At 35.5% G+C, this 16,734-nt stretch overlaps 3 protein-coding genes across 3 annotated transcripts; 1 reads left to right on the top strand and 2 right to left on the bottom strand.

Annotated features, from left to right (window-relative positions):
* Positions 1 to 669: 669 nt before the first annotated feature.
* Positions 670 to 8,417, top strand: GCK72_023489 (uncharacterized protein; the record flags this gene model as incomplete). Its single annotated transcript, XM_053735413.1, has 28 exons — positions 670 to 813; positions 896 to 1,003; positions 1,051 to 1,187; positions 1,238 to 1,394; positions 1,441 to 1,554; positions 1,607 to 1,741; positions 1,793 to 1,963; positions 2,010 to 2,316; positions 2,371 to 2,490; positions 2,534 to 2,812; positions 2,865 to 3,082; positions 3,130 to 3,474; positions 3,527 to 3,661; positions 3,709 to 4,179; positions 4,225 to 4,348; positions 4,394 to 4,550; positions 4,597 to 4,869; positions 4,916 to 5,229; positions 5,274 to 5,383; positions 5,429 to 5,810; positions 5,892 to 6,430; positions 6,480 to 6,587; positions 6,634 to 6,871; positions 6,919 to 7,213; positions 7,263 to 7,486; positions 7,537 to 7,690; positions 8,062 to 8,233; positions 8,277 to 8,417. 28 exons carry the CDS (start codon positions 670 to 672, stop codon positions 8,415 to 8,417), a joined length of 6,072 nt encoding a protein of 2,023 aa, XP_053578979.1.
* A 480-nt stretch (positions 8,418 to 8,897) lies between these two features.
* On the bottom strand, positions 8,898 to 10,423 carry GCK72_023488 (uncharacterized protein; the record flags this gene model as incomplete). The annotated part of the gene is made up of 6 exons (XM_003102584.1): positions 8,898 to 9,054; positions 9,121 to 9,309; positions 9,357 to 9,454; positions 9,502 to 9,655; positions 9,702 to 9,892; positions 10,226 to 10,423. The coding sequence occupies 6 exons, from the start codon at positions 10,421 to 10,423 to the stop codon at positions 8,898 to 8,900; spliced, it is 987 nt and encodes a 328-aa protein (XP_003102632.1).
* Positions 10,424 to 13,841: 3,418 nt separating this feature from the next.
* On the bottom strand, positions 13,842 to 14,732 carry GCK72_023487 (uncharacterized protein; the record flags this gene model as incomplete). The annotated part of the gene is made up of 4 exons (XM_053735412.1): positions 13,842 to 14,141; positions 14,187 to 14,287; positions 14,333 to 14,427; positions 14,500 to 14,732. The coding sequence occupies 4 exons, from the start codon at positions 14,730 to 14,732 to the stop codon at positions 13,842 to 13,844; spliced, it is 729 nt and encodes a 242-aa protein (XP_053578978.1).
* Between the last annotated feature and the right edge of the window lie 2,002 nt (positions 14,733 to 16,734).

Raw genomic sequence — 16,734 nt, 5'->3', positions numbered from 1 at the left:
GTCTCTCTTTCAACAACAATTTTCACGCATCCAATGTTTAATTATTCAATAGCAATGACCTGTAAATGAGTATCAAACTTCTTGACTCCTATAAACTACAGCGAGAATTTATTAGACGAACTACCGTAGGTTGACCACTGTACTCACATACATGTATATAGTATTGTACACATATATGTTTTGGGATTTAAACTCTTTTTTAAAACTTTTTACAGTTTTAGCTTTCAATTCTTATAGACGCGCACATAAAGAACCCTTATTTTTCAATTTTGATCTCTTTTTTATGAAGAAACGTCAGAAATCCCAATTTCTAATTCATTGCACCTGCAGTAAATGTAGGCACATTTTTTATTTCTGTGTATAATTATGGTTTTCTGGTTCACAAACAACATACTCACTGAGTGACTCCACTCATTCTCTCTTTCTCGTTTTCTCTATGTCTCTTTTACATCAACCTTCCTCATCTTCTTTCTACAACAGAATGTTTGTTTGGCCTCTTCCTCGTTTCTATTCAACAGTTATGGCCGAGGTGGCCGTGGTGGCCGTGGACGAATTTTTCTTCTCAGTGGCGCAAGTTCGGCCGCATGGAATTTTATTTATTTTTCGCGATGAATTTATTTGTTATCCCAGAGAAAAAAGGATAGTTTAGTAGAAAAACATATTTCAGAAATGACATCAACCGTATTGGCACAAATTACGGATGAATTGAGTACAAATCTATCGTCAGACAGGGAATTATACCTTCTGAAGTCGGCCCATCGAATAATCGATAAAAATTTGACTGTTAATGTGTTAACAGATAGAAATGATACTGTAAGTTTTTTAAACTCGATAAGGAAAAATTATAAAAAAATTATAAAAATAGAATTTTGAAGAATGATTAGTTTTTTTGCAGTACCACCGCTACGTACATCGATTAATGAATATCACATTTAACAGTTTGGAAAAAAATAATGCGGACATCAGATTAGCAGCAGAAGCATACTATGAACATATTCTGAAAGTGAGAAGTCAAGAACTTTATCAAGAAACTATTTTTAATTTATTTAGGCGTACGAATGCTATGGATATCCAGAAACATCACTAAAATTAGTGGCTATCAGCATAGAAAGGTTGATTGGAGCTCGACAAGTGACAAAAGTAATGAAATACTTGGTGTACTATCTGGACCTTCTCCCGAAGCAACGGTAAAGATTTTGCGAAAAATGAAAATACAACTTTGTATCTAGGTTTGCAGAACACCCGAAAAAAGTGGTCGTACACTCCACCAAGAAGTCGTCAAAACCTTGATTCTTCGAAGTTTAGAGATAAATCAGACAATTTGTCATCAGGCATTAGAGAAATCTTGCGATAAACTGGTTTCTGCGGTGATATGGCAAATTGTGGATTTAAAAGTAAGATTTATGATAAAGTATCTGAGAAGTAGCAGTTTTTGTTGAGGAGATAGCTGACAAAGTGCTTCAAAAGCTGTGGACCACGAAAGGACATGCATCGAGAACAATGGCAGCTTTGCTTGGAGCACTTATGATTGAATCTAAAGAAACTTTCAAGCCTGTAAGTTTTATTGAAGTATAAGATTACTTTTTGGTGTACATCTGAACTTCAGATGTTTCATGCTCACGTTGAGAAAGTTATCGAATCATATGTCAACAACCAAACAGTTCCAGTAGGAGCAATCAGTTTGATCAAGAGAAGTTTAGTCTATTACGCCAATGGATTAACTGAAACTACTTTGAAAGGAGTAAGTTTATATCAATAGCAGCAAAGTAATAACTAGAATTCATTATTTCAGTTAACGGAAATGTTGCTTCTTATAATCAGAGATTCATCAAACGAAGTAGCTTATGATGCATTTGCTGCCCTTGAAGAACTCATTAAAACTGAAAACAACCAATTGAATGCATTTGTGCCTGGTTCATTCTTGAAAACTACGTATGGAGACAACACGGTGGAAATTGAAGAGGTTGTCAACTTCAAATGATTTCTATCAAATGATTAATGTTTTTCAGCCGAGTGAACCATCAGAGTTTGTCGACCCTCTGGTGAATGCCGATTTGTACGATCAGTTACAAGAAACGAAACCTCCTGCAAAAGTTGATTTGGTTCTAGAGGAATTCGAAAAAATAGTTGTAAACGAGACACCATCAGTTATCAACTATGTTGCTGCTTTTCTCGGAAAAACATTTTTGCTCACTGGTCTGGGAAAACTATTAAAAACTGACCGACAATCTAAGGATTCTATGAAAATTCTTGCCATACGTGTGCTGAACGTCATTTGCGCTAGAAGACCACTAGAAACATTTGTTGTGCGTGTTGGTGAGTTTCATTAATTTCTATTGTGATAATTTTCAAGTTCATTGTTGTTTCCAGGTGACAAAACTCAACGTTTGGTGGATATTATTGAGTATTCTACATCAACCGACGATCAGCTTTCTCAACAAGCAATCAAATTTATGTTTTTGGTGTTGAAACGTGGAACTCATCTAGATGGTAAAACCTATTCAGAAAATGTGTGACCAAAGTTTTGTTCCAGAGTGTCTTTCCGTGTTTAAATCTGTGAAGAAGTATAGATACCTGCTGGACTCTGTTACTGTGGAGCATATTCTTCATCTCCATGGAACGGAACTATTTGAGTTCTTGGAAATTATGGCGTTCCGTTCGGTACTGACCACACGATACGACCTCAGCATACCCGAAATCACAAGCGCATGTGGTTTCATGAGAGTCATCAGAGACGGGATCCAAAAGAACAAAATGGAAGATGATGCCGTTAGTGGGATGATAACAAAATTTCAAGACGCCTTGAAAAGATGTGGGTCGATTTTTATGACGTACAGATTTGACAGAATGTTTTAATCTTTTAGGTATCATCGACTGCTGGGACTCCCCAAGATTTGTGAATGCTGTTCCTACGTTTTTGAGCTGTTGTGGGAATGATGTAATATTAGAAGATCTGTATCCTCCTTCACTACCACTCAGATTAAACCTTATATCCGGAAAACGACCAAATCAAAAAGCTGACAATCTACAACCTAACATTTACGATGATTGGAGGACAATACTCATTTCTGAAACTTTGATGGTAAGGTATCCAACTTTATTCCCAACCATTCAATTCTAGATTTTCAGTCGACGACCGTAAAAATGGAAGGAATTCTGCGTGAGAATGTGATCAGTCCAGAATATACACATGAAAAGGTTGCTCAGTTAAGTAGAATGCATTGGAATTCAGACACCCTTCCGGCTATCCTCCAAGTAATGTCCGTATCTCTGACGGATTCACCAACAAAAGAGGAGTGTTACCACGGATTTCATGTTGGGATGTCAATTTTGAATTGGATATACAGAAACGTGTTTATCGTGAGAGGAGCAGCGGAAACAAAAGAATTTACGTTTCTACAACACTCTCGAATAGAAATGGATGATGCGCTCGGGAACAGAACAGAGTTCAGGGCAACACTGGACGCATATTACGTAAGTGAAACTAATAAAAAAGGAAACCCAAAAAATCGTTTCGCTTTTTCAGCGGAGCGTACAAAGTTCTGCTGACGAGAAGCTAGAGCAACTTTTGACACCGACAATCAACTTGATGATGGCTTCTATGGCGAACAACTTCAGAACATCTACTGAAAATATTCTAGAAATAATTGTGTACATAAAAGTAGGTTTCTAAACATTATCAGCAACAAAATAATTGTTCATTTCTAGGTACTGTTCACACTGTCCTCGTTATCAGCCCTGAAACTACTTCATGCTTTGTTAAGAAGTCTGCTAGACCCGAAACTTGTGGAATCACTGACAAGAGGAAGAGTATTTTATTTTGAGTCTTCAAACACCATATCGTTCAATGACAACGATGAATTTTTGGTAGAGGCTTTGAAATGTAAAGGAAACAAGTACTTTAATCGCTGGGGAGATGATATGGATCTGGAAAATGTGAAAATGGGATTTATGACAGCAACCATTATGGAACAGCTTGAACCACTGATTACTCGTAGTCTCAAATGTTTCCGCTTCCGTGGGCGATTCGAGAAGGAACAAGTACTGCAGATCATGATTTGTCTAATGAATCATAAACTGAAATTATCGGACGCAGACCCAACAGAATGTCTCATGAAACTAACAATTTCGGCGTTTGCCAGACCGGAAGAATGCGCTCATCCCGAGTTGTATGAAACCGTAAGCTTCCGGTTACAAATCAAGATTGACAATGTTTCCTTTTAGATGATGCATTTTCTGGCTACCGCTACAAGATTCCAAGTTGATGAGTCATATCAGAAACCAATCACTGCTGCGACAATGTTGATGAAATCGATCGAAAAAATATCTGAAGAAAATATACCACATGGTGCCTAGAAAACCGCACTTCAATTCTTTGAATACAATTTTTCAGCAATGAAAGCAGTGAGTTTCGCATTACTAAATGGAAGATTTGAAACAAATGAAGCCAAGGAATTCTTGAAAACAAGTCAATCAACATGGGACATTTGTATGACATACGCTCCAACAGAAACATTGTATTCGTTGTCGCTATTATTGGAAAAGAAAAAGTAGGAAATTAAGAAATCAGTTTTTTACACACTTGCACCATTTCAGAGACCATATTGCCAACGAAGGACTGTTTTGGTCAGTTGTCTCAAAATGGATGGGTGACGATATCTATCACGCACAACGTGTGCCTTTTTCTGCAGTTGCATTGCCACTTGCATTAATAACTGATTACCTAATAAGCGATGATGTTAAAGTTTTCGAAACTATTGACGATTGGATTCAGCAGAAAAATACTAAGAACATAGATGCGAAATGTGCTCTGATTGCGGTTTTTTACTTCTCAGCACAAGAAAACATGGGTGACACTGACTGGAAAACGTACGCCTCAAATCGTTTATGAACATTTTTGCAATTAGTTTTTTAGGTACATTCAATATGTTCTCGATGCTGGAAAAAACACAAAAGCTGCAGAATATCTTTTAAAGTACGCAGACCAATCGCTGATTTGTGAGATTGAAGAAGAAGATGATTTTGAAAACGAATTGAGAGGAACCAGCATCTCTGCCGTAGAAGAATTGCTAGGGAAACATTTCTGTGGTTCTTATCAGGATCTTTGTCATTCAATTGTGTGCCTTGGCAAAACTGCTGTTATTGATTTCATAGATCTCGTCGAGAGGGAATATCCAGATGATGATGCAATGTGGGCACTATTGGTCGCTGAGTTTAGAAGACTTGATGGTAAATCAAAATGAATCTTTCAAGTACTCATTTAATGTTTTCAGATGATTTGGAACATCGGCTTGACATCACTTTCCGCTTACAAGACTTGGCAGAGCTACTCGCGGAACGATTCAACACTGACGTATATCTAAAACTGTTAGCCAATACAAAGGTCAGATTCAAGGTCTTAACAAAAATTAATTTTGCTTTATTACAGAATGCAAATCTTGACCTGGGTTGTCTTAACATCACCCAAATCAAATTTATTCTCGACCAAGTAACATCAAGCTGCACCGATGATGGATATGTACTGCGAGGAGTGCAAAACTTGATAACCCATCCACGGATGTTTCAACTTATTTCGGAAGATGAACTGGGAACGGCAGCAATTTTCATAAAGTTAGCAGAAAAAGTGACTGGGATAGTTGTCACAGATGCGTTATTGGCGTCATACAGTCAATATCGTGTAGATTTTCATGTGAAAGGAGATATGGACGATAGACGAATCAAAGAAATAAAGAATCTCACTCTGTCATTGTTTGCACTCTGCCAGGAAACCAATCTAAGAAACCAAAAAAGATTGACAAAAACACAATCAGGTAATATTCTGTTTTCTTTGACAGTGAATACTAAAAATAACAAAAACCACAAATGTTTAACAAAAGTTTCATATTTTTCAGCTTGCTTCCGACATCCGGTTCTCAACTCTGTGTTCAACATTCCATTAGTTGCAATGAAATGTTTTAATTGGATCCCTGTTGTTGAGATAGTGAGAAAGCCGACAATAACCTGTCTCCCACCAACGGGACATGTTTGCGATGTGATTGTTTTGGATGATATGAGATCACGACTCGCTAAAGTCGGTCTCGTGACAAATGCTCAGTTTGAAGTGCTGTTCACAACCATGCAAGCTGTAATTGCTCATACAGTGATTGGACCTGAGAAATTGGACCATGACTCAAAAGATGCTCAAGAGAGGGAAGCAAGAAGTTGTAATGCTCTTCAACTCTATATTGCTACAATTTTGAATTCAATGAAGTACCCCAATGGAGGTGACCCGTTGTCAGGATTTGTGCTCAAGTCTCCATATTTATCCGAATTGTTTTTACAAAGCACCGAATATGCCCATTTGTGTAATCTGAAGAGTGTGTGGAAGTGTGAGCCACGAACTGCATTTACCACTCCTCTTGAGAAACACGACCAGAAAATGTGGAAACATGTAAGATTTCATTAAAACAAGTTGTCAGACATATTTCGATTTTTTTCAGTGTGACGGCAAAACGCGGCTGTATGGCATATGTCAGACACCTCTGTTCTCACTATGGCAACTTTGTGGAATGATGCCAATTGAGTTCAAACAACACGCAAATTATCACGTGAGTCATATTAGTTTTGCCTGAAATACATTGAAACAGCTTTCAGAGAATTGATCATAGTGCTAGCAATTATTTTCTGACATCTGCTACCAACATTGACACAATATCGAATGTGAAGCAACTGATGAATATTTTCGAGTACTGGTACAGCCAAGGGATTGCAGAACTTGGTGAAGCACTGCTATACACTATTCTTCAAACAGTTCTACATCTCTCTGATTTCTTCGATGACCCCGATCTCCATAAGGCAGTGCTCAGGACAACATCCATCATATATAGACATGGTGTGTACCTTTTATAAATTTGTAGCATAGCATAGATATATTTTCAGAATACGACCAAAATCCATTTCTATCATCCTTTGTTCATGTGATGTTCCTCAAATCAATATCAGTACTAGGAACAGAAATGCATAGCGCTGAGTTCAAACCAGGAGAACCTGAAGCAATTGCTTTGAAGTTGGTGTCATCTGGTTTGGTGAATGATATAAAGATGGTCAGAGTGCATACACTTGCGGGGTTGCTTTATCTTGTTCAATCCGATTCATTTGAGTCATATATGCCAACAATCGACATTATGTCGTCCTATTTGGAGAAATATCTTAGGAAAATGGCTAATGGAACAGGGTAAGTATTCATTTAATGTTGAACCAGCACATACATCAAAAATTTCTAGAAGACTGGAATCCGATGAGTCACAATTCGTGTTGGCGGTGTTGATAAAGCTCCTTGAAGTGCCGATTCGATTGAAACAAGACAAGAAAACTCTTCTAAAGCTTTTATTAGCAACAATGCGAGTCAGAAGGGAGCGTTTTATCATAGAACTCATTGCTGAAGGTATTGAACAACTGCTATGTAGATCCAACGAGTTCAATGGAGATGTTATTAACTTTATGCTAGGTAATTCACAATTTCGATAGAGTAATGATGAATATACTCTTTTTTTTTAGCTGGAATAGAATCTGGTGATCCCATTCCGTTTCCAACTGACAATGAGTACTACTGCCGTATTGTATACAGAATACTGATGGTGGCAGCAACAAGAGCAAAGGTGGCAAACGATGAGATGTCAATGACGCGGATCTATAAAGCTTTGCAAAAACTGTGAGTAGTTTTTAGTCTTGAACATAAAGATTTCATTTGGGTGTTTCAAGATTCCTCAGGCGGTACTCGTTTGCAGTACCCTGCCCTATTAGAGAGCCTTCGAAAAATGTTTCTGTTTACGTCAGTTTGGCTTTTCGAGATTTTTTTACTAACAATATGTTTTTTTCGGTTTGAAAAAAGGAAACATTTTAAAAGAAAATAGCTGGAAAGTAAAAAAAACAAAATTCATCACAACTCTAATATGACAGAGTTTTGAAATGACCAGTGAGAAAATGTGACAAATATAATACACCAATACGTGTTTTTCTAGTTTTCTAAAAATTAATAAAATGTATTTTTTATTCACTTGATATCAAGCGACAAATTTTCAGAGGATTCGATTTGCTGAGTCATGGAGAAACAGCACCAGCTATTGCAAGAACACTCCCATTCTTTTCTATATGCGTTAATGGAGTTGAAAGCACAATAACAAGATACATTGAAACTTTCATGATTAATGGTGGTGATACTGACGTCAGATTTGTTGTTTCTTTGCTTAATCAGGTAAACTCCAATCGCCAGATTTAGAAAATTGATAATATTTCAGATTGTTGAAACTGCTGCAACATCGAAGAAATGGTCGGTGGAATTGAAGTCTGTCAAAGAAAAAATGCAATCAAACGCCGGGTCGCTGGATGAACATAATCAAATGTTATTGAACATTTTAAAGAACAAATTGATAGATTAATTGCCAGTTCTTCATGTAATTTATTGTATGATGCTAAACGGTTTAGGGTTTTCGTAATGCTTTCCATGATCTCAGTTTTACTCCATTTGTGATATTTCCTGACTATTAAAAATGAATTAACGCACGATTATCACTTTATTCTCAAAAAAATCATCAGATGTTCAATATAGAGATTCACAGAAAGTTATGATATTTTTAAAAGAAAGTGGGCTGGATATAAAAAAGACAGATCAAGAAAGAATGATGAAAATTGTAGACACGCGAGTTATTTGAAACTTCGCCGACTGTCGTGAAAGAATAAAAGAAACAATTGGCATATAAGGCTGTGACCAGAGAGTTTTACAAAAGTGAATGAAAATTTGAAGAAAAAAAAGAAACAATGAACAATGTCAAAATGAAAATAATAATTGAAAAATGAATTTTATATCAAAATACTACTTAATCAACTGGATAATTCATAAAACAAAAATGATAAAAAAATTAGACGTCAAACTTGTATGATTTGTTTTTTGTGCATCGACGTTTTGAACCAGTAATAAATATGAAGTTGCTTGACAAAGTGGAAATTAATTTCCTTTGTTCCTTGGTGATGGCGTTACCATCTTCATCTTCTAATGCGTTGTAACTTATAGAAGAACTGAAATAAATAAATTAGATGGTTCAATTTCATGTTTTTCAATCTCGAAACAGTCTCCAAACTTACTCTGGACGATCTGCTTTGTAATCCGCCATCATTCGCATTGCATCTACCAATTGTTGTTGTGTGAAGTCGATTGGAAGGTTTAATGCACTGGCCAAACACATTGTCTCTTCTTTTGTGCGATTTTTGTGAACCAAATCTTGGTATATGACTTGGCCTTCTTCGCAGAGTGATTTCAAATATCTCATATCGCTAAAAATAAATCAAATTTCACAGATTGAAAACTCTTGTACACTTACTGTTTTTCCTGTTTCAACTTCTTACAAGCTTTGATTTTCTCGTAAACCTTTTGAATACCAAACCAATCAAAAAACAAGGGGTGAATGTTATCCCCACGCTGAAAAACAAGTGTTAACAATTATCTGAGAGCATGTATTTTCTGACCACAAGATCTTTCTGTATCAAGTCTGAGTTTGCTGAACTTTTAGTTGCATACGGTGGCTGATCCATGTAGATTTTGAGTTTTCGCATCGAAAGAAATGGGAACAAAGGAGAAGAGAGGGCAACGTTGAGTGTGTAAGGACGGTTTTCGATCTTCCTGAAAATGAATTTTTAAAATTTTTTATTGATTTTATCGACCTGACCTTTTAAAAATACTGTTTTTGGCCTGCATGTTTGTCGCGTATTTCAGTTGTTCGTTGACTTCTATATTTACAACTCCACATTCAGCGTAAATACATTGAATACGTTTTGACTCGTGTGTCACTAAATGACCAATGAGGTCTCTTGTGTTTTCGGCGTCTTTATTACATCTCGGACATTTCAGTACTACCATCTGAACGAATGAAAATTTGAGATTATTTATGATTCAGGTTTTAAGCACGTTTGGTGTTGTGTGAAATTGAAATCTTCTGGTCTTGTAAGATCTCTACTAGAAGGCTAAACTTTAAAAAATCACTGATTAACATGCAAATCTTCGAAAACCATAAATTGCCTCTGAGAGTTCATAACAAGTTTATTGAATGGCCACATTATCATATTGGAAACTGAAATTTGTGAGACAGTGCAAAAAATGTGTGCAAAGACCATTCCAATTGAAGAAATAAAAACCACTTATTAAAATTTGTCAACATGAACTTATTTTCTGGTTTTAATGTTCCACACTTACTTCCAAATGTCTTTCAGGATCTTCATATTCTTCAGTGAGGGTTGCTACTTGCAAATCATCATGATTATCTGCTAGAGCAAAAATAAAATCTTTTAAACCAAATGTTTTGTGTTGTGCCACCATCGAGTGATTCCTTTTTATTGTAGAAGAATGACCTGTTGGTCCATAAGATTTTTCTGGGTTTGGAACTATCTCCATTGCTGAAAAACTAATATTGATTGATTTTCCCGCTATTAATTTGAAAAGAAAACTAAAAGAAAAAAGTCACGAGACATGTCACAAGGATAGTCCACAAACTGACACAATAAATAAAAGAGATGGCGCCAACATCTGCATTATTTGGCGCGTTGTCTAAGGCATCGAGTATATCGAAAAAGGGTTGGAGTGAATGTGGACGTGTGTGTGAAGAGGAAAAAAGAGAAAATGTATGAGTGAGAAGGCGTTCAGAGAGACAAAGAGAAAAACGACCGATTGTCCGCAAGAGATGATTCGTTTGAAGGTAGACGCCTCAAAAAGGGCACATCAGCTCAGACAATCGTGTGTGATATTAAAGAATACCAGAACGAGTTGAACGTTTATCCTGGAATTCAACTAAACACAAAAAGTTGAAGTTTTGAAAGTATTCATGTCTAAAAAATCTGATATTTTTTAGATCATCTAAATAAATAACTAAAATTAATTGTTATGGATCAAACGCGACAACAATAACGTTCAATCATTTTTTATATTTCTGATTTTTTACTGTTTTCAAAAATGGCCCAAAAGAAATAATTTGTTTTCTAATTTAACGAGGTCTGGTGACGTATTTTCTATTACTGAGCATTTTTCGCAACAGCCTCAACGAGTCAACAGAGCGCAGTTGCACACTCTTGTACTTGTTGGAGAAGTGTAAGGAGTGTGCCCATCTTATCGTGCACTAGTTGAGCACAGAGAAAATGTTAAACGAATAGGGTAAAATGAGATTTATATAGGTCAGAATATGAATCATAGTTATTTACGACTATATCACTAATGAAGAAGTTGTTGACTGCGATTTCAGTCTCGGCAGGAAAAACTGAGAAAATTGTAAAAATATATAGTTTTGAAAGAAAAAATAACAAATTATTAATTGGTTAGAAAACTAGGTAGACTTCAATTGTTGTTACAAATACTATATTTTTTGATTGCTTGTCATTCACAAAATGGGCGTAGAACTGGATAAAAATAATAAAAGCTAAAAAATTACGAAAGTTTTCTGAAAAAAAATTTAGTTCCCAATTGCAAAGCATCTGTGAACTAGTGTTCAAAAACCTCAAGCACCAGCCAATATCAAGTTGACATTAAATTGCATGTTAATCTGTCGTTGTGATAAAATAACAAGCGAACAACGCCAGAGGTAATAGCTTTCATGATTTGAGAGCAATTGTTTTACAATACCTGTTTCCAAACAAGCCATGTGATCAAGAAAACTTTTTAAGTACACATAATGGTTACTGTTGAACAACCGAGCCACCCTGTATAACTAAGCAAAAACAATAAGAAACTAATGAAATTTTAATATTAACCAATTTAAGTTATATCACATCAGCAAACTTAGTATTATGAAACTATAGAATGAAAAAATGTTGAATGAAATCGATGGTTATATTCCAGTTAAGGTGTTAGTTAATAAAACATTTAAACTGGAATAGAGTCGGAATGGTTTAATGGCACTAACTTATCTTTGAATAAACTTTTATTGATGTTTGTAGTTACTTCAATTTGACAAAGCTATAATAAAATGGAAAATAAAGTTTTTTGGCTTCAAGTTCTGAGGGACTTATCTCACCTTATCTTGAATTGATCGGAGTGTTTGGAGAAAATTGAGTGTCTTGCACTAATAAACGTTTACAGCGGGTTTCCTACCGCGTTTTTGATTTTTTTAAAAATCTTATTAAAACTCAAATGACAGGAATGTACAGACTACTACCATTTTACCCTTTGAAGCTACTTCTGGCAGTAACATAGATGCAAATGGTTTTTCCAAAAGTAAATGATGATTTGCAAAAAATTCAAGTTCAAGTGAACTATATCACTTGATATTTTAAAAAGTAATAAAAGTATAGGAAGTATCAGAATAAGAAGAACAACAAAAGAGATTGATACTGATGGGTGGAAATAAATAAAGATATTATTAAATTCTTGTTTTTCTCTATTGCTAAAATATACAGCACTCTCAACAAACAACTAAGAGTTATTGATTCTCCACTCTGCTAATTCACCTCAACAAAAGTTTACTACAAGTATAGACTTGAAAAATTCATAAACGTTTCAAAAGTTTTTTAGTATTATTTCTCGCTGTTAGTACATTGTTAGATTGAAACTAATACTTCAACCGTCATTCTTACCTAGAAATACAAATTAGTAACAACATAATTTTTTTTGATCGCATTCGCTTTGGAGCGCACTTACTACATTAATAGACGGAAGCTGTTAAAAACGTTTATATTGATGAATACAAAGAGAAGATTTTAAAGAAATTATTTAATAAAAAGCACAATTTTGTTAGTAAAAACATTGGCAATGGCTAGCAACCCAGTTTTCGGGAGGATTTGACGCTATGAAGATCTGTACCTGTACTTGGATACTTTGCTTTCTCAAGCAAAAACTTTCGAAGATATGTTGGAAGAACGCCAACTTACTGTTTTCAGAGAAGCAATTATAACAAAAGTACGCTATGCGGTTTTTATTAGTGAGTCTACATACATATTATCATTGAAGCATAGTTCGTTTTCTCGATTTTCTTTTATCTTCATTGTTTTGTCGAGAGCAGTAATGACAACGTCCTAGAATAGCTTACTACGTGATTGCCTTATTGTTCATGTATACATCTGTCACGTCAATCGGCAGCTTGTAATCTTGCTTTTAAATGAATGGGATTACGGCTGCATTATCGATGAGATTGAATTGCATACTACCAGTTATCTGGCACATCGTACTCAGTTTTAATGAAAAAACCGAGTCATACTTCACAAGCTTTCATTTTGGGATTTTAGACGGCAACCTACGCGTAATCATTTACTACTGACCGAAAAAAGATTTTGAGCCGTCGGTGCCGAAATCGTTTAATCAACTCTTAACACTGTTTTTTATTGAAAATTGTTTATTGCAGTTGAAGGAATATAGGTGTCTTAGAGTACGCGGCACCGTTTTGTGAGCAAGATATTGCCGTTCTTGATTTTGAAAAGATGCCAATGAAGATGTGCCTTTTTTTCAAAGCATTGCTCCGATCAAAATTTATTCATTTACTCCAGAAAACATTCTCAAATGGAGAGAGTTTGAGTTGTTGGGTGAATTAAAATGTAGGATTGAAGGTTTTACAAAAAAATGACGACACAATGAAGGCTGATGACAAAGTATTGAGAGAATACGGGAAAAAGGGGATGGCGACGTCATAAACAAGAGAAGAATTCAGGTTAATTTTGGATAAATGAGGAATTTAAATGAGAGACTGGCGAAGCGGTGGAACTGTTATTGCAAAATTGGGAAGCATCGAATGCAACTTCTCACTTCTATTAAAAACGGAATTTCTGTAAGAGAAAGGGTTTTATTGATTAAAATGAATTGAAAAACAGACCCGAAATAAGTTTCCCCAAGATTAATTGGAGTTCATTGCCTCTTGAGTTACACGTTCCTCTTTAACGTTGCGGACATCTTTCACCTCTCCTTTCTCAATTCTCTGATTTGCTGAGAAAGCTTCGTTTCCATCTGTGATAATTTGACCTTTGACAGTGACTGTCTCATTTTGTTCAACAGGAATATTGTCCTTTCCATTTGATACTACCTCGTTAAACGGGTTGAGGTCTTCAACTTGTTCGCTTTGTTGTGTGTAATTGATCGCATTGTCCAAACGAATCAATTTTTGTGTACTATTTCCTTCTCTCCCGATTTGAAATTCCTGTAAAAACAGTTATCGTTCAATTCGTATCCGCCTGACAAATACCCATTCAGCTCTTCTTTTTTTGATTGGAACTGATGAAGTTATAATTTGGTGTGGATCAACAGTAGGGACGTTTTCGATTGTCACGCGTTTTTGATGTACATCTGAAAATGCAGAGATATCATGTGGTAGTTCTAAAGTGAACTCACGAGCTTTATTCGCTTCAAGGAATGCATTGAATTTCTCAATTACATAGCCAACGTAATTTCGGTTGGAATTATTGAATACCAACTTCATTCCCGGCCTGAAATAAAAGAATTTTGTTTTCGTAAAATTTTATAGCTTTTATGAAAGAATGAAATACCAACACACTTACGTGCTTGCGAATTGGATAGAAAGAACCATTCTTTCTCGCTGACCTGGGTGCTTCATTGGCTTGTATAATAAAATAGAACAATCGTATTCTAGTACTGTTTCAGAACTCGATGCTTTTAACATTTTGATCGTCCGTCCTTCGAATTTTATTTTATGATCTTTCAGAGTAAGTTGCATTAATAATTCTGGTGGGTGCGGAAAGACCGTGATATCTACCACGAATTCGTCTGTCATCTGAAATAGTCTCGATAAACTTGTAAAGAAACAACAATAAAAATTTATAAAAAAAGAAATAATGCATGAATTCCTAAATCTTTTCAGTTAGTTTCATCATAAATATAAAAATTACAAGAGGAGAAACGTTGTGTCATAATACACCACGACTGAAAGACTAGACAGGCGAGTTTTGGTCCTTTTCTAATAAAGGTGACTGTGGTCTACAGCATTATATTTCCACGCGGGATCCTAAATAAAAATGGGTTTATGACACCCGGCTCGTTAATATTCTTCTTTGAAAGAATACGATTATCTGTTGCTTCTCATAAAACTCCTTAGAAAGGTCACGGGTAAAGACTAATCAGAAAGATATTTGAAGATGTATATAAATCGGTGGAAGTTCAAATAATCCTGACAACTAACAACTCTCAGCTGAAAGTAAGCTGATTCATAATTTTTATGTTGAAAAAATCGAAAAAGAATGAGAAATAATACAATTTCTCCGAAATTGGTATTTAAATTTTTGGGCATAAAAATGCATGACTTACTACGTATATTATCACTTTAAAAAGGGTCGGTACTAGACACTGATAATTTGAATATTTTGAAAAATTACAGAAAACTGGAAATATTTGACAAAATTAGAAAAAATACTGTTCTATGACAAATTTTAGGATAAGGAAAGAATCAAGAGACAATACGCCATCTGTCTAATGCAAGCGCCCCCCTCTCATACTCAATCCATCCTCAGAGAAAAAAGGACACATCCCTTTAAACTGTCTTGGCGGGAATGTTAATAATTCAAATCTGGATTTCGATTATTTCGATTTTTGAGGGTTTTGAAACTTGAAATTCTTTTGCGGCAGAATCGAACATAGTGAAGAATATGAAATCAGAAAAAAATAGTTTTAGGCAAATGCAGCCTAAGTTTGTTCAATTTGCAATTTTTTGTCATTTCTGAAAGAGGCATGATATAAAAAGCTATCTAAAGGAGTTACGTCTAATCTCGGCTGAGTCAGGGTGCGCGAAGAACTAGCGGGCTCGCGACAAAGGCTGAAGCAGTCATTTTCAATGGATTAAACTAATATGGGATTAATTTTGAAATACATAAAAATCGATAGAAAAATGATATATAAACGAAAACCACTTCCTCGCTCCTTGCCCACACAGTGGGTCTCGCAGCGATTGGTGACCAGAACCGACAACCACTCGGGAGACGCACACAGTAGAATGTAGATTTACGGAGATCGAGGCGTTGACGAGACACCGGAGCGGAGAGAAAACGAGAACTGTGAATTTCTTCTTGTGACAGAATTTATAAAATGTTTACTTAAAGCTAAACTGTCTTATTGAAGCTTTATTTTGATCTTGTTTCCAAAAAACAGACTTTCGCATTATGTACCACTAAGCTTCTGCGAGATTGAGATACGATCTGAACTTTCAAATTTGACGTTCTTTGAAATTATAAAAATAAGGTAAACTTCAAAGGAAAAAAACATTATCATCCTTTGGTAGTACAGTTTGTTCAAAGCATTTCTTCTATCGAAATTCATTCACTTGCTTCAGAAAACATTTTTAAAAAGTGAGAGTTTGAGTTATTGAGTTAATTAAACTATTGGATTGAAATTTTTACAAAAAGATGACAAAACAATGATTATTAAATATTGATAAAATGCGGGACAATGGTGATGACGACGTCAGAAACCCAGAGAGAAATTCATATTGATGTTTTATAATAGAGGAAATTTGGGTGAGCGACTGGCGAAGCGTGGCGAAGCGGACAAAGTATTGAGAAAAGACGGGAAAAAAGGGGATGGCGACGTCATAAACAAGAGAAACATTCAGGTTAATTTTGAATAAATGAGGAATTTAGATGAGCGACAAACGAAGCGGTGGAACTGTGATTGCAGAATTGGTAAACATCGATTTCAACTTCTCACATCTACCAAAAACGAAAAGTTTGTGAGAGAAAGGGTACTCTTGTTTCAAAAGAATTGAAAAACAGACCTGAAAGATGTTT

Source organism: Caenorhabditis remanei, chromosome X (genome assembly GCF_010183535.1).
Source record: "Caenorhabditis remanei strain PX506 chromosome X, whole genome shotgun sequence".
NCBI classification, from domain to species: domain Eukaryota; kingdom Metazoa; phylum Nematoda; class Chromadorea; order Rhabditida; family Rhabditidae; genus Caenorhabditis; species Caenorhabditis remanei.
The sequence above is the reverse complement of the archived record's forward strand: the minus strand, read 5'-3'. Positions and strand labels throughout refer to the sequence as shown.